At 35.2% G+C, this 19,105-nt stretch overlaps 1 protein-coding gene across 12 annotated transcripts in view; it reads left to right on the top strand.

Annotated features, from left to right (window-relative positions):
- LOC138330331 (rho GTPase-activating protein 39-like) overlaps positions 1-19,105 on the top strand; it is a 157,021-nt gene that overhangs the window by 19,278 nt on the left and 118,638 nt on the right. For 10 of the 12 annotated variants that reach the window (XM_069277886.1, XM_069277885.1, XM_069277884.1 and 7 more), the window contains exon 2: positions 18,845-18,946. In XM_069277886.1, coding sequence (XP_069133987.1) covers positions 18,845-18,946 — 102 coding nt within the window. Of the gene's footprint in view, positions 1-5,377; positions 5,703-12,508; positions 12,663-18,844; positions 18,947-19,105 lie in introns of those variants that run through there. The other 2 variants (XM_069277883.1, XM_069277882.1) reach the window with 2 other exon arrangements.

The raw sequence follows: 19,105 nt of genomic DNA, 5'->3' as shown, positions 1-19,105 counted from the left end.
TTTCGAGGCAAAGTCCGCAATGATATCTGTTTATAGCCCCTTCCTTTTGGCTGTCACATCTGATCTACTGTGTAAAGTACAACTGACAGTAAGCGACTGAACAGTTAACTCAATTCTGTTGCGTCATCATATGATTACATTTGTGTCGATTTGGATCATACGCCATTCTCAGGGGTGTGACCATATGCACCATTTTGCAGAGAGCCACATTTGATCATAAATGTTTTATTTGTTTAGGGAGGGATATATCTTGTGCTCCATAAATGTTAAATGTGTATCAGTTTCCGTATCTGGCCATCGGTGGAAAGGTCTGGGTGTTGGTGTCAGTAGTACTGCTTCTGTTGCTTTATTGGAGGAATTCAATTTTATTGAGTACTCCCTGATGCATATCAGTGCAAAACAAACCTCTTTTACCTTCAAAAGCCAATTCCAGGGCAGTTATAGTGATTGAAGATGCACTAGAGCAATGCAGCCTATGTAGACCATCAAATACAAAACAGAGGGTTTGCTGTTATTGAAACCATCATCATGATCTAATAAATTCTTTTTGTGTCATAAAAATGTTACTATTGATGTCAAAGTTCATGTAGAGGTCAAGGTTTATGTTGAGGTCAAGGTTGATTTGTATCCATATTCATCTGACTAGGTTAAAGTGGTATCTCAGAATTGCTGAAGATTATTGTATCTTGCATTGTAGAGTCAAAACATTACCACAGAAATCTTATGAGTATAGAATGGTGAACACTTGCTCATTGGGAGTGCCTAGTCCTAATGTTGGTGTTGTAAATATGACCAAGGCCCGGGACCACCAAACTATTCTCAGACAGATTTTTTATTCAAGTTTACTATTTCACATAGACGTGAGTAAAAAAAAATTGTATGAGAAAGTTTTATGATGCCGGGCCCAGAGTATATTTTTTGAGCATGGAATAAAGAGCACTTGCTCTTTTGGAATGCCTGGTCCTGAAGTTTCTTTGTACATTGTATGAGTCAGCTCAAAGATATTTGTTGACACATCTTCTGCATCTTTCCAGAGTTTTTAGTTTGAAATATGTTTTCACTGTCATATCTGTACTTCTTGAGTTCTAGCTTATCCATATTTACACAATGGTATATATGTAAGTATGTGTCTGAAATATTCAGACAGATTTTCATTAAATCATCAAATGGGATGGTTGGGCAGATAGATGAGATGTAAGCCTGTTTTATTGGTTAAATCAGCTAAATCCACTTGATCAATGGAGACAAGCCGATGTCCTTGGAAATTCTTGTGCTCGGACAGCAGTTCTCCGAATCGTTTGAGCACGTAATTTAGTTCGGAACGACGCTGAATAAATGTCGGCTAAGCTAGAGCTTGATTAATCTATATGATGATGAAATTAATGATGAAGGCATTGTAATCAGACAGATAACGATTTCTGTGTCAGCTTACGCAGAAGCTGATTGCAGCAGAAATAAAATAATTGTGCAACGTTTCAGAAATATTAATGACATTTAGCTTTATTTCTGTGGCAGTACTTACAGTTGTTTGAGATTCTGGAAATGTTTAGAGAACCTTTTTTTTGCAAATCTGATGAAATTGTCGAAATTGATGGCAGAGATTTAGAAATTGTCGAAATTGATGGCAGAGATTTAGAAATTGTCGAAATTGATGGCAGAGATTTAGAAATTGTCGAAATTGATGGCAGAGATTTAGAAATTGTCGAAATTGATGGCAGAGATTTAGAAATTGTCAAAATTTATGGCAGATTTAGAAATTGTCGAAATTGATGGCAGATTTAGAAATTGTCAAAATTGATGGCAGAGATTTAGAAATTGTCGAAATTGATGGCAGAGATTTAGAAATTGTCAAAATTGATGGCAGAGATTTAGAAATTGTCGAAATTGATGGCAGAGATTTAGAAATTGTCGAAATTGATGGCAGAGATTTAGAAATTGTCGAAATTGATGGCAGAGATTTAGAAATTGTCAAAATTTATGGCAGATTTAGAAATTGTCGAAATTGATGGCAGATTTAGAAATTGTCAAAATTGATGGCAGAGATTTAGAAATTGTCGAAATTGATGGCAGATTTAGAAATTGTCGAAATTGATGGCAGAGATTTAGAAATTGTCAAAATTGATGGCAGAGATTTAGAAATTATCGAAATTGATGGCAGAGATTTAGAAATTGTCGAAATTGATGGCAGAGATTTAGAAATTGTCGAAATTGATGGCAGAGATTTAGAAAGTGACACCTGATATGACATTTCTGATATCACAGAACAGAAAAGGGTGCCAGGTGGTTGCCATCAATGTGATACCAATACATGACATCAAATTATCAAAGGGTGATATCTGGATAGAGAAAATTTCAAGTCCTTCTTAAAATTCTTAGTCCTAATTGGCATCACAAAATGTTGAAATGCTAATTCTTAGTGTCAGAGGTCAAGAGGGCAGGGCATCCATTGAAAGATCTAATAATTGGCACATCAGCCAACAGCTAATGATGCAGGATGAGCCTGTATCGGCATGCAGCCTCCGAACCATCTACAGGAATGTTATGCAGGATAATGTGTCTGAAGGACAGATGCTCTCACCATGCTAACAGCCAGGAGTAGGTTCACCCTGTTATCATGCTTACTGATTGTAATGGGAATGAAAGTGTTAAAGGTATATTGATCTCGGCAAAGATTAGCAATGATCCTTGAATTATGGTTCTTGTTGATTTTTAGTGATGATTACATTTTCAGAGCTTAAATTAGATGTTAAGTGGGATGGTCAAATATTTTGATTTAAATATTTCAGACTTCAAGGGCTATTGGTTGTTTAATTAATCATAATGAGCTTCATTAAAGTAAATACCAAAGATTTTTGAAGAAAAAGTTTTCTGCTTTGATTATTTTCACCACTGTATATAGGTGGACCTGTGAATAGGTTTGTAATTCACCACTGTATATAGGTGGACCTGTGAATAGGTTTGTAATTCACCACTGTATATAGGTGGACCTGTGAATGGGTTTGTAATTCACCACAGTATATAGGTGGACCTGTGAATAGGTTTGTAATTCACCACTACATATAGGTGGACCTGTGAATGGGTTTGTTATTCACCACTGTATATAGGTGGACCTGTGAATAATGGGCTTGTAATTCACAACTATATATAGGTGGACCTGTGAATGGGTTTGTAATTCACCACTGTATATAGGTGGACCTGTGAATGGGTTTGTAATTCACCACTGTATATGTAGGTGGACCCGTGAATGGGTTTGTAATTCACTACTGTATATAGGTGGACCTTTGAATGGGTTTGTAATTCACCACTGTAAATAGGTGGACCTGTGAATAATGGGTTTGTAATTCACAACTATATATAGGTGGACCTGTGAATGGGTTTGTAATTCACTGTATATAGGTGGACCTGTGAATGGGTTTGTAATTCATTACTGTATATAGGTGGACCTGATAATGGGTTTGTAATTCACCACTTAATATAGGTGGACCTGTGAATGGGTTTGTAATTCACTACTGTATATAGGTGGACCTGTGAATGGGTTTGTATTTCACCACTGTATATAGGTAGACCTGTGAATGGGTTTGTAATTCACTATATATAGGTGGACCTGTGAATGGGTTTGTAATTCACCACTCTATATAGGTGTACCTGTGAATGGTTTGTAATTCACTATATATAGGTGGACCTGTGAATGGCACAGGGGGCCAACTCAAGGAAAATGAATGTTGTCATTCATTTTTGTATTTGGTGGATGGACTGATGAGTATATATGACAGTCATGTGATTTTTTTTCCAAAAATACCAGATTTGAAAAATTATTAAAAAATCGGGATATTTACTATAAAACAGAGAAAGGGACGACAGTCGCCATATTGGATTTTTTACCCCCACCTCGATTAAAGTTATTTTTTTCACAATAGTATACCTTTTTTCCTAGAGTCATAGTCACGCATCAGTCCTCCGATAATCCATAATCACACACATACCATGCAAAAGCATATAAACGATGTCTATATAGTCAAACGCAATATTTTAATCCAAAATTACCGGCGCTTTCTGACTTGTGACATCGAAAGCAACGTCCTAGTAAAGAGCGACTAGAGTGACTTCCCCTGCAGTGTAATTCAATGGGTTTAATCAGAGATATTCCGATACGTTTGTTTTCGCGGAAAATTTGAATATTAAAACGTATCGGAATACCTCTGACTAAACCCATTGAATGACATTGCAGGGGAAGTCACTCTAATCGCTATTCACTAGAACGTTGCTTTCGATGTCACAAGTCAGAAAGCGCCGGTAATTTTGGATTAAAATATTGCGTTTGACTATATAGACATCATCTAATGTGCTTTTGCATGGTATGTGTGTATTTATGGATTATCGGAGGACTGATGCGTGACTATGACTCTAGGAAAAAAGGTATACTATTGTGAAAAAATTAACTTTAATCGAGGTGGGGGTAAAAAATCCAATATGGCGACTGTCGTCCCTTTCTCTGTTTTATAGTAAATATCCCGATTTAAAAAAAAAATTCAAATCTGGTATTTTTGCAAAAAAAATCACATGACTGTCATATATACTCATCAGCCCATCCACCAAATACAAAAAAAATGTATGACAATATCCATTTTCATTGAGTTGGCCCCCTGTGGTGAATGGGTTTGTAATTCACCACTATATATAGGTGGACCTGTGAATGGGTTCGTAATTCACTATATATAGGTGGACCTGTGAATGGGTTTGTAATTCACTACTGTATATAGGTGGACCTGTGAATGGGTTTGTAATTCACCACTCTATATAGGTGGACCTGTGAATGGGTTTGTAATTCACTACTGTATATAGGTGGACCTGTGAATGGGTTTGTAATTCACTATATATAGATAGACCTATGAATGGGTTTGTAATTCACTGTATATAGGTGGACCTGTGAATGGGTTTGTAATTCACTATATATAGTTGGACCTGTGAATGGGTTTGTAATTCACTACTGTATATAGGTGGACCTGTTAATGGGTTTGTAATTCACCTCTGTATATAGGTGGACCTGTGAATTGGTTTGTAATTTACCACTATATATAGGTGGACCTGTGAATGGGTTTGTAATTCACCTCTGTATATAGGTGGACCTGTGAATTGGTTTGTAATTCACCACTATATATAGGTGGACCTGTGAATGGGTTTGTAATTCACACAGACTAACACTGATATATGGACCACTGACTGTGTGTCTGCCACTGGTACGGAGGCTGGGGCTGCTGACTGCACATCCCAGTGTGGCGTTCCATAGACTGCACTAGAGTCACTCAGTAGACATTGCACTGGCTCTACAGGCATTCTCTATATCACCTCCTGGATCTGTATATATATATGCACTGTGCATGTATATTGTAACACTTTACAAGTCATGGTGGTTGAATGTTGAAGAAAACATCCAATATTTCCATTAAGATTTGATATTCGTCTTGTGCCACTCAGTCTCAGCTGGACTCCGTCAACATTGAACCTGGATTAATTTGATTTTTTTTCTCATCTTATTTTGGTGAAACAACTTATGTGACCGACCAGAGATTTTGTAGAGTTTCTGTGACATTGTACCAGGGGATTTCTGTGTAAACAATCTTACTTTCTGTGGTGGTGCTATTGAGATGTATTGTTATCACACACTGTAGCAGTTCAGCAATGAGAGGAAATGGAATATGGTCGTAAGTATCACATCAATGCAATTAAATCTATATCATTTCTTTGTGAATTTCATGAATTTCCAGAAACTTTTCAATTATGAAAGTGAAATTAATTTGAAAAGAACGTATATATGTTCATTCTGATAGATGCACTGTTTAGAATTCATGTTGTTCAGTTTTTCAAAAACGTCATGTTGTTCAGTTCAAAAAAGTCAATCTCGAAAGGAAGTCGAATATTCAAAGGTGTGAATATCATGTCTTACTTATCTTTGAATTTTCTTTGAATTAAATTGTCTTCCATACTTCATTTTTATTACTTGTACTATGCTGTGAATTAAAGATTATTTAGTTCTTTTATTGTTTTCATTTATGTTGGGGCGCTGTTATGAATTATAAAATTTATTGAACATTATCTTATAACCAGATCTATAAGAATAAGATATGAGTAATAAATAGTTTTTCTGGGTCATTAGATATGATTTTGATAATGCAGTGATTTGGTGGAAAATTTTTTGTAACAAATTGGGAATTTTTAATCGCAAAAAGAGCAGTTTTAGGGAAAAGCTACCCATTACTGAATATGGTATAATAAGTGATTAGATATTGTGAAACAGTGAACTGATTCATTTCATCAAGAGATGACAACCATTAAAACAGTTTCAGTGTAGTTTGTTTTAGATTAGACAACGAGGGGAGAGATTTCTTGGTTTTATTTGTTTCTCAGCGATTTGATTTAGGAATTTTTCATTGTAATTGGGAAAAAAATAGGGGGTTTGGCATTGGGAATGGGGTCGTTTACTGACCCCTGTTGTATAAGAAGAAACATCACTGTAATGTGACATCATTTGTTAGTGTAGATTTCTAATGTGACAATCAATCACAAAGCTAAATGTCTATAGGAATGTGGCTAACATATTCAAAGATAACTGTATCGTTTGAATTCAAAATCATATTTGTCTAATGGTGATTGTCACAGAAACCTGTTCTACAGACAACTGGCTTTTTAATTTTTTGGATATCAATTAAATAATTTTATGAAGCTGTTGAATTTAAAAAATAACCTGTTCATAACAAGAGTCACAGTGGCCGAGTGGTCAAAGTTCTCCAACATATTGTTTCTAGCCCTCCTACTCCAGGTTTCGAGTTTGAATCCCACGTTAGGTAGGTTGCCATGCAGGTACTATAAGTTGTCATTGGTCTGTGGTTTTCTCTACGTCCTTTGGTTTTTTAGATGACCTCTATTGTTAATCAATAGGATGAATAACAATCAGAAATTTTGGTTATACAAGAAGCTTTTGTGTGTTCATAGTAACAGATCCACAGGTTCAGATTAAGACATTGATTTTGTCGGACAGTTGTTATTCCTTCGTCAAAACTCTCATACTTTTTGCAGACGTAGACATATTGTATGTACATAATTATTAGGCTACAAATACACAATGTATATCAATGGAGATTGAAGGTGTTAGACCAGATATGACTACTGTGTACTGGAATCCCCTCGATGGGACAGAATATGTAGATGTAATGACAGTATGTATATTTGAACGATAAAATGTTTGCATAAATTGTCTGTCCGTCGTCAGTGAGGAGAAACAGACAGGCAGCTAATGTGTATTGATACTCCCAAGAAAAGACATTTTATGATCGAGCAATAATTATTAGAAATTCTCTGGACTCTCAACCAAATCTGGATTTCTGCCGAAAATTTACAAAAAATAAAAACAAAGCCATAATATCAAAACTGTAGTCTAAACTTATGACCAATTTAACAAAAACATGGAGTTTTACTACAAGAAAGTATTAGGAGAGTGAGACCAGGAGATCCAGAAGAATGAGCATTTGTAGTTTTATTGAAAACAACCAGCTATGCAAGTCTTACAGTTATAATATAGGTTGTTCTAGCAGTAAGTACAGTCAAACCTGTCCATAAAGAACACCAAATGGCCATAGCAATAATGTCATTTATAGGAAAGTGTCTTTAATGCAGAGGTCAATTCTATAGTGAATTGCACCTAATTGAGTTTATAAATCTGTCCTTTGTAGACAGGTATCCTTTATGCAGAGGTCAATGCTCTACTTAATTGCACCTAATTGAGTTTATAAATCTGTCCTTTGTAGACAAGTGTCCCTTAATGCAGAGGTCAATTCTATACTTAATTGCACCTAATGGAGTTTATTGATCTGTCCTTTATTGACAGGTGTCCTTTATAAAGAGTCGTCCTTTATAGACAGGTGTCCTTTTTATAGAGGTGTCCTTTACTGCATGTTTGTTTGTAGAGATGGCATGTCTTACGAACACATGCTCAGGTATATTGTATCGTCAGGGTATAGAATTATTGTACTATATGTACTATGTACTATTACAGCATGAATGTTTTTTGTTTTTGTGTAGAAATTGTCATCATTTTAAGGATGTTAGAAACCAAGAATATAAAAAAGCAAAAGTTTGTTTAATACATCTATCCAGTCATTGTTACGAAGACAAACAAATATTACTACCCACAAAAAACAGCTTGAAATTTCCACAGAATGGATGAAAGTACACATGCAGTACTAGTATTGTCCCCTGGCCTATCATGTTTCTTAGGACACCGGTTTACATGTTGAAAGCAAGCCAAATCTATTAAAGAGCATTTCAAATAAATAACTGGTGCTGCAGGGATGTCTACAAGTCTTTTTACAGCCAGTTTTTCTTTTCTGGTCGATGAAAATGATCTTGTGATGTAGTTACACATGTGCTATACCCTGTAAATGTCCACACAGATAACTCAGGCCGAAAAGATGTGAAAGCCTTGCTGCCACCAAACATCATAGAGAAATATCAGCCACCCAGTGATATTGCAGTTTCTAATTATTGCTCTGGGTAAGGAATGTTTTGTTTCCATGCCCCTGTGGACTCAGAGGTATACAGTTGGGCGCTGATGACTTTTCACCCTTCAGAGACAGCTGTGAAATTGACGCTGGTGCCACATTGTAAATCTTCGTCCGCATATTGGAGAAAAAGCAACTGAAAATTAATTGCTAAAGGTTTCACTGAGATGAACTATTGAGGCATTGGAGGAAATGTTACAGAAACAATTTAAAAAATTCTCTGTCTCTTCATGAGAATTTTTTTTTGTAAAAAGATTTAGATGCTTAATTTAAAAGCGTTTCATTAAGATCACTGTTAAACCTTACTTTGGTATCAATTTGGTCAAAACATTTTATAGTTTTGAGTATAACATGATATACATGCCCTGTTTTCTTGTAAGATTTTGCAATTTAAAATGTAGTGTTGAAAAGTACATCTTTGTAAAATAGACACTGATAAAAACCAGACCTGATCCTTTTTGTCGACTTTCAGTTTTGGTAATTTTGTAGCTCTTTGTCAAAATGCATACTGTGTAAAATTTGTAAATAACAAAAATACAATTAGTATGGCTTGACAAGCAATTTACCTAGAATGTCAATAGCATTAGAGACTTAAGTTCAAGTAAAACTCATTTGCATATTATCCATTATACTGTAGCTTAGTTTATATTCAAAACATTAGGGAAATGATGCATAGGTTTTTTGGTTGAGCCCGATCTGAGCCACTGAGTCAGGGAAACTACAATAGGCTTTCTGATCCTTCATTACTGTAATGTGTATTTACATATGTTTGTTTTGATGGAGTTTGGCTTTAGTTTGCCTAAACATCCTACCAACAGCCATGTGATTTAAGGTCTCATGAATGTCTCTGTATGCATGTGGTTAGTGCCAGTATATTGTTAGAGATTTTGGTAGATGTACTTATTTTGTGTCCTTTTGTGATAGTGATTCTTTCACCTAATTTATAGCGGTATGAAGTACAATCAAACCTGTCTATAAAGACCACCAAAGGAACCTAGAAAAATGGTCTTCATTTTATCAAAGTCATCTTTATACACTGTGCAAATGGTGTCGGAATCGACTATTTTGGACCCTGATCGAGAAAGGTTTATAAAGCAGGTGGTCTTAATACAGAGGTGGTCCCTAAGGCAGGTTTGCCTGTATATGGCTAAGACACCAGAACAACACATCCCATTTGTCACATGATACTAATACATATGAACTAATGGACCCACATTAATAGGTAAAAAAAATACTGACCTAAATTTTGTAAAAACTACATAAATTATTGATCATTTCATTTTAATGTATTTGTTGTCAAAAAGTGTATACTAAATTATGTTTTTGCAATTGGCATTTTCTATATTGAATATATGCAGTGATGCACAAACTTAATTGTGCAAAATTAATTTTACAATAAAATTTTACGGCACCAAAAATTTCATGAAATTAATTAAACTTGCTTGATTGATGAAAAGTCCCTGTCCTTGGGACACAAGATTGTGTTATCAGTCATTTGGTATGCATTATAAATTTCTAGGATTGTTCTTACTTTTTTGTCACTGTTACATTTACAAAATATCGCTAATACACCCCCTCCCACAATTACGGCATAATAGCAAATTGGAAATTCATAATGGATTTTACTTAGCTGCTTTTGGTACAATACTGTTCCTTAGAGGATAGCTATAAGAGGCTGAAAATTTACAAAAGAAGAGACATTCTTAATTGATTTATTTAATTAAGATTCGTTTTGTATATTTGAGTGTATGCAATTATGGCTGTACATGCAGCGTGGTTCATTAGGTGACAATGCATGAGTGGTATTTTGCGTCATACAATTTATATGATCTAAGACAATCATGTCGCCTGAGGGTGGCAATGTGCACCAAGAGGCCTGTATATGTTATAATTCTAGAATGAATAAGATAATGTATTAAATATCTGTACATACTGTCCCTGTAATCTATTAAGGGCAATTCTCTGAATGATTGTTGATATGTAACATTTACATTTGGTGATTAATCATGAAATGTTTGTATATTTGTACTTATATGATGCCTTTTGGTCAATATTTATGGATTTGACAAATCATTACTTTTAAAATTATTTGATTGATTAGGTTAAAACAGGTACCATATTTGGCCCAATATGCGCCCAGGGTGCTTGAATATTGAAGCAAATAAGGGTCGCTTAATAAAAACAAATTGGGACTAGCCTTTCATAAAATTATTCTTCAAAGTAAGCCATAAATCAATTTGCAAAAGATATCAGTAAGGAAACCAAGACAGTTTTAATATTTTCAGTCTGCATTTAATTCAAAGTTAGTGAAATTGAAGCCTAAGAAAGAGTGGAGTGGCGCTTATAATATAAGGGATATATTTTATACACACGTGAAATTGCACCTTTTTAAAAAGAAAATGTTGGACGGCATGAATTTTGATACAAATTGTAGTCATTTAGTTATGATACCAGAGTCTGTTATATGATTTCAATTATATTGAAGGAGCTTTATGTATTCTTCTGATTGTCCTAATCCAGAAACATCATGAATTTAGATCAGATTTAGCATAGAAAAAATAAAGGATATCGTGAGATCGTCATGAATGGAGTCCAGCCGGAACTTTCAATCCCACAATGCCATTGTTGTTATTATCAAGACCAAGGCTTTGGTATAATGGAATAATGATGTTAGCATTGCTAAGCACGAAAGAAAATTGTGATTTCCCTGAAGTAAAGGAAAAAACATTTTGCATATAAGTAAAAATATTTTATCCTCGTTTTACTCTTTTGAACCTATTGTTTGCCATTTCCTTGATAACAAAAAACACTTTTTGTCCCATTCAATATTTTTTGTAATAGATTTTCCAGAGATTACGCCGTAGTTGTTGAAAGGCTTTAGTTTTTAAACTGTAAGAGATATATTTAAATGTGTTGCTATTATTCCGATTCAATCTGTCAACCATCCTGCTTTGGGAATTAAACTTCTACATGCTGTACTTGTATATAAAGATCGACTGCTGTCATTGAGATGGTATCTTTGAGAAATCTACAACACAAAAACATCTATGAATGGAATTGGACTGATTTTAGTAATATGAATGGAATTGGACTGATTTTATTTTACTATTATGGGTTATAATGGGGGTGTGGTTTGATGAATTAAATAACCTTTTGTCTGTGTCTACGATCCTCAGGGGTCAGAGTTCAACTTTCTGTACGCTGTATTTGTCCAAACTGGTTTATAAATGTCTTTTGTGAAATCTGCATTAGGGACCACCTCTGTATAAAGACCACTTTCTTAGGGCCGTAAAAGGTCATTTATAACTCATTTTGACCTATGTATAAAGACTACTTTTCCTTTGGCCCTTGGATGGTTTTTATAGCCAGGTTTGTCTATATGTATAATATAACATGGTAGTTAAGAATAGCAGAAATGTTTGACTTGTCTCCAATGATGAGGTTTGTGGTACACCAATAGACAAATACAGAAATATTTTGTTGAATACATGTAGTATATGTCCTTGAATATTTGAAGGTGTTCTTGGCAATTAAAGTTAGACAAATACAGAAAAATTTCAGTTGTATGTTTTGTCTTTAGAATTTTGTTTCACAATCCTGATTTTCAGGATATTTGATGTGTATTGTACTTGTACATAATATAGCCATAGCAATGGAAACACAAACTTAGGAGTGTAATCCACGACGCCAAAACATCTCTTTCGTCCTTGAGTCTAGACACAACTGAGGAAGTCAAAACATGGTGTTTTGTATGGCCATCCACTTATGTAAGTCGGAGATTGCTTATCGATAACGCGTCTCCTCTCCTCAATAAGATTTTCATTAATAAATTGCACTAGTTGATTGGTGTATAAACTACATCAGCTATAGTATATATATATTATATGTGTGTGTGAACTTATCCATTAACTTTCTATATACATACACAAAGATATCGCAGTGTTTAAACAGGAAGTCCTTCAGCACGAGTCCGCACTTGGGTCTGAATGATGGCGACACATCGATGTTGTTGTATCGTTGGGATTTAATCCATTCTTGGGTGACAACCTGACATTTTGAACGGAGAATGTTAAGGAATTTCTTAAATCACCGATCGCGTAGTTATGGGTAAGGCAATTGTGTTCATTCTCATCTATATGTGTAAGGTCATGGTTCATTTGATTTCAGTTTTTTAAGCTTGATCTATATAATGTATCAGGCGTGTCCAGTATACAAAACACTTTAATATACAAACCATTAAAAACAAAAGTATTCGGTTAGCTCAGCGAGTATCTGCTTTAATTTACTAGGTATATATCAGTAAGTTTTGAGAGTTTATTTTCTTTTGTATATGTATGATATTTAACTTTGATAAAGGACTGTGAAATCAGATAACGATTCACGATAGAATATTGTATGAATGGGTGAATATAATTGAGAAAGTTTGACAGGCGTTACCTGATCACTGTCTACATCGTTCTATAGCTCTGCAAATAGTATAGACCATAGAACTTTGTCAGGACTAAATATATCTATACCGGGAAAGCTTACATAGATAGGTTTGATCATGTCAGATAACAGGTGTCTGTATACCTATAGGTGTTCAGGTTATAATACACCCCAACAACACTATATTATCAGGATAAAAAATGAAAACAAAACATCATACCTGATGATTTCTTCTAAAAGGCCTGTCCTTATTGTTTTAAATACAAACCAAGTAATGTCAACTTTTTATGATGGGCATTTAGGCATTAATGATAATTGTCTATAAAGAAATGGTTATAGGACATATATTTATAAGGAACACATATCTATATACCTATTATAGGTAACACAATGAAGGACACCTGTCTTTAAAGAGCACTCCTAATAAGGAGCACATTGTCTTTAACGAATACCTCCTTCTAAGGGATACCTTTCTTTAAAGGACATTTCCATATAAGGAGTACCTGTCTATAAAGGATACCTCCTTATAAGGGAATACCTCCTTATAAGGGATACCAATCTTTAAAGGGCATCTCCATATAAGGAGCACCTTTCTATAAAGGACATATTCATATAAGTGACACCTGTCTTTAAAGGACACCTGTCTATAAAGGACACCCCCATATAAGGTATACATGTCTTTAAAGGACATCTCCATATAAGGTAAACATGTCTTTAAGGACATCTCCATATAAAGATCATCAATCTATAAAGGACATCTTACTTGTTGTACAATTACAGTCGGCTATGAGAACCTTTAAAAGAATAAATCAGACATCCATAGAAATTTCCTGTACAAATTCATCTGTCTTTGACCTTTTTAGGACAAAATTCCCCAAAAGCCTGCAGTGGAAGTATTCTGATCCATTTTTTTATGGATGTAATTATATAAAAGGGGAAAATATTGAAACATGAAAATATTTGTTGACACTATGTATATATGATGGCTATAGAAATGTTTTATACTTTTTTGATACACATACAGCCTTAGTGTGGTACGGAAGGATGTCAAGCTGTCCCGGAGGATGTTATGGGTTAGCCCACTCTTTTCCTCCACTTAACACAGGAGGAAAATCGTATTTGAATGTTAACAAAACATTTTTTTAGTTCCCTATATGGAAAAAGCTTTCCTGGCTTCAATTTGCTTGACATTGTAACTATTTTACCAAGTCTCTATGTCAAATTCCGCAAATGAAGGTCAAAATATAAACCAGAATCTTGTTCTATTTATATATTTGCTTAACATATGATTATAACCTTTTTAGGACTGGGGAAAGAATTTGTGACTAATGTTTTTATCCCTCTTCAGACTCACCCAGGCTACCATGCAGCTTTGAGATAGCAAAGACTGTCAGAAAATTGTCTAAAAATATGCTAAAATATCACTATGAACAATTGAAATCAGAAGAAAACAATCAGAAAAATATTTTTTTTAAAGTACTCATATTTATTACTTAATTCATCCACCCCTGAAACTCCATAATGGACTGATCTAGTCTTTGATTCAGAAGAGCCTAAATGTGTCTTCAGGGGTGAATGGGTTGGATTTTAAGTTCATCACCTAATTTAACTTTATAATGCATTTTGATCATGTTATACACATTCAAGGCATTATAATGTATTATTTCAAGAACTGAATTTGACTCCCTGGCTCCTGACGAGTACTGAATTTGACTCCCTGGCTCCTGACGAGTACTGAATTTGACTCCCTGGCTCCTGACGAGTACTGAATTTGACTCCCTGGCTCCTGTCGAGTACTGAATTTGACTCCCTGGCTCCTGTCAAGTACTGAATTTGACTCCCTGGCTCCTGTCGAGTACTGAATTTGACTCCCTGGCTCCTGACGAGTACTGAATTTGACTCCCTGGCTCCTGACGAGTACTGAATTTGACTCCCTAGCTCCTGACGAGTACTGAATTTGACTCCCTGGCTCCTGACGAGTACTGAATTTGACTCCCTCGCTCCTGTCAAGTACTGAATTTGACTCCCTGGCTCCTGTCAAGTACTGAATTTGACTCCCTGGCTCCTATCAAGTACTGAATTTGACTCCCTGGCTCCTGTCGAGTACTGAATTTGACTCTCTTGCTCCTATCGAGTACTGCATTTGACTCTCTTGCTCCTATCGAGTACTGCATTTGACTCTCTTGCTCCTATCGAGTACTGCATTTGACTCTCTTGCTCCTGTCGAGTACTGAATTTGACTCTCTTGCTCCTATCGAGTACTGCATTTGACTCTCTTGCTCCTATCGAGTACTGCATTTGACTCTCTTGCTCCTGTCGAGTACTGAATTTGACTCTCTTGCTCCTATCGAGTACTGCATTTGACTCTCTTGCTCCTATCGAGTACTGCATTTGACTCCCTGGCTCCTGTTGTACGGTTGTATTCTGTGTTTATTTTGACATATAAAACACATGTTGGTGTAACAGGAATATAAAGCTTCGGTAATCAGATACCATAGTTTAATGGCTCATGTGTTTCTGGTGTCAAAAAAAACATTTGATTTCACTTATCTTCACATTTCATTGAAGCATTTTCAGGTTCAATAAACATTCAAGGATTTAGTTGATAAGTCAGAATAAAAAAAATGTATTTGTCTAAAGCTCCATTTTAATACGCTTGACAGAATCATATAAAATTGAAGTCATTATTTGTCAGATATGCTTCATAGATTAATAAAAGAATTAATTGATAATTTTTTAATCATTGTCTTGATAAGCTACTAGAAATATTTTTTCCTTTGAAATATTTTTTGCATACTCTAGATCTGATTGTTTAATTGTCCTGTGATTAATGGCCCGGACTGGTTTCAATCAGGTCTTGTAGCATCTGGTGGCTACCTAAACCTAATGCTGAGTATGTTGGAAGCCAATTGCACAGATTCTAGGGCAATGAAAATGTCGATTCCTGCCAATGGACAATATCTTAACCATCTTTACATTCCATTGATTCATTTAACATTGATTTATGATGCATTCCTCACGTTTGTAACGGTAGACCACAACAGTACAGACCAGTCATGTTGTTGGCTTAGAAAATGAAATGCTATCACCTTTGGTTTCAAGATTTAGTTCCAACTGTTTAACTCTGATTTTACCTCTACAAAGTCCCAATACTGTAAATGAATGATCTTGGAGATTCCCAGTGACATTGTGTGTGCTGTTTAGTATCTGTGGCAGTATATGATAAAGACTCTGTATGGTAGCACTAGTTAATGGGCGAGAGTTCCTCTATAACAAGGAGACACAAACATACTGCAGTCTCCCAAAACCTACAAGCATCCACCACATGCCTATCTCATACAGAGGAGGTTGTCCTTCAATGTTATTTTGAATAGGATGTTTTGTACATGAAACTAACCAACCAACTGTCCTACTCCTATTTTCTTTAACAAATATTTAAAAAAAATTATTTACTTTCTTCAATTTGATTACTTTAAGTCATCTTAAGATCAACATTGACAAAATACCTATCAATAGTACGAACAGCTATTGACTTTGTCAATGTCAACGCCTTCGAGTCTCCAGAACTCCGATTCTGTCTGTGCCAAGTCTCCAGGTCCGGAATTTTCCAGACTGCTAAAAAGGATAATATCGTGTAAATGGCAGTTGGGACATGTCAAAGGTGTATTTGTGGTTGATGATAAGGAGTTGTAGCAGACATATTATGATGTGCCTTCTGCTCTGTTTCACCTTGGCAGTCAAAAGAACAAGAGCGATGTCTCGGAAACATTTCTGTAGGGCTGTTTAGATTTACACGCCTAAATATGGACGTTTACGGCGATGATTCGTTGAGGTTGTGTCTAGATCAGATAGGATAAGTGTTTTAAGAAGACCTTGTCAAAGATTCAGTAGATTTCTATCGATTATTGAATTTGTCCCCACGTCCGAGTGATAACATTTCTATTGGGCCATCATAGTGTCAGACAATACAGGAAATTTGATAGAAAGCAGAATTTGCTCTAGACGTCATTAACATGTTCTATTTCAATATTCTGTCTGTAGTTTTCATTGTCTCTCTATCTACAGGCAGTTTCAACTCTGTAGGTTTCATTGTTACTCTATCTACAGGCAGTTTCAACTTTATCTACCGTATTCGACCCAATTAGCGCCCATGTCCCTATAAACGCCCCTCCCCCTTTTTGAGGCCTCAATTTCAATTGCCCAGGCATAAAGAGAGACCAAAACTACACATTACTGTATAGATTTGCAATAATTATGTCTTATTAAGCACCTTTTCAATTTTTTGAAACCCCCTGGGCACTTATTGGGTCAAATACGGTAATAAAACCATGCTCAGCTTTCCCTCTATGATGACTATTCTAGTACGGTAACCATACAAGCTATACCAACATTTATGAGGGGTGACCATTTCAAGTTTTATTTCTGCATTTATATCCCTTTAAGTAGCAATTATTACATTTTTTTTTTCTTGTTTGATATCTTTGGCGAAATATTGCTTCAGTGAGGTGACACTTTGAAATGAAGAAAGTTTTTCTTTATATCATATAAATAACATTCAGGTGAAGCTATTCGTCCCTGAAATTTCGTAATGCACTGGTCTAGTCATTGATCAAGAAGAACCAAAATGTGTCGTAAGGGGGTAACAACCTACACTTGATATCTTCACCAATACCCAAAACACACACGAAATCTTGACACTGGTGCCATTTTGTTTCTATATTTTCTTGCCGATAGAAAATCACCAGCAGTTTCCAGTTGCGGCAAAATATACTATCTATCTATTGAACCTGATACCAGAGAACATAATTGTTTATTTAAGATATAAAGATTTAGTACATAAAAAGCAGTTTTGTGGGGTATTGGTTCTCCAGGCCATCGGGTGACCTAGTTTCGGCATGTAGAAGAAACTATCAGTGTTATATTTCAATAGCGGTTTTACTATCGATCAAAGAGAGATCCAAAGTAAGAAGTAAAAAGGGAACTTATCTACGTTTTTTATCTGATGGACATAAAATAATAATCAGTATACTTGCATTGGAGGGAAATGCTAGCTATTTGGTACAATCAAAGTAATGAGTGGTATATACACTGTATCTGTATGTATGGTAACGACGGCCATTATTCAGATATCGGGAAAACATTCATGGAAATGGCAAATACACATGTAAAAGTCTCACAATAAAAAGATCATATAATGTACAGTTCTGACTGAATATTATTGACTAGTGCTGGTGTAATTCTTCATTGTCATAAAAAGATGTAACAATTTGATGGGTTATCAAAATCATTCACCCCTCAATACACATTTAGACTCTTCCAAATCAAACATTAGACCAGTCTATTATGGAATTTCAGAGGTAAATGAGATAAACCTTTAGTCTTACATAGTAAACTTACTATATATGAATAGAATTAAAACCTTTTGCAAACAAAATGCAATATATTTCATCATCTGGTACATTGACTGCACATACAATATTCGACCCAATAAGCGCCCAGGACGTTTAAAACATTGAAAAAAATGAAAAGGTGCTAATATGACGAAATTATTGCAAATCTAGACAGTATTTTGTTGTTTTGGTCTTTATTTATGTGTGGACAATTGAAATCGAGGCCTCAAAAAGGAGGAGGGCGCTTACAGGGACATGGGCGCTTATTGGGTCGAATATGGTAATAGAAAACTTTCAAAATGAAATATCCCAACAAATTCTATGTTGGACATTGCATATTTGACGATGGACTTCATTTGATTCATTTTCTTTAATTCTTTAATTCAAGTTCTTTTATTCTAGATATTTTTACTAGCTTTGTTTTATATCTTGTTTTGGAGGATTTTATAAATGTTTATTCTGTCTTTCCAGATGGGAATGGGTGGAGATTATCGAGCCGAAGACAAAGGAGCATATGTATGCAAACCTTACTACGGGAGAGTGTGTATGGGACCCACCGCCCGACGTCAAAATGTAAGTCAGCTTGTTTTACTTAACTTACAGAATATTTCAGACATACTTTTTCCATATGGAACATACGGAAGTCCATTTTCGGATATCTTCATCTTGTAGTTCATTATGGAGCATATGAATTCCATATTATGACATGTTGAAAGTGCATCTTCTTGACAT

The sequence above is a fragment of the Argopecten irradians genome, chromosome 8 (assembly GCF_041381155.1).
Source record: "Argopecten irradians isolate NY chromosome 8, Ai_NY, whole genome shotgun sequence".
Classification (NCBI taxonomy): Eukaryota; Metazoa; Mollusca; class Bivalvia; order Pectinida; family Pectinidae; genus Argopecten; species Argopecten irradians.
The sequence above is the reverse complement of the archived record's forward strand: the minus strand, read 5'-3'. Positions and strand labels throughout refer to the sequence as shown.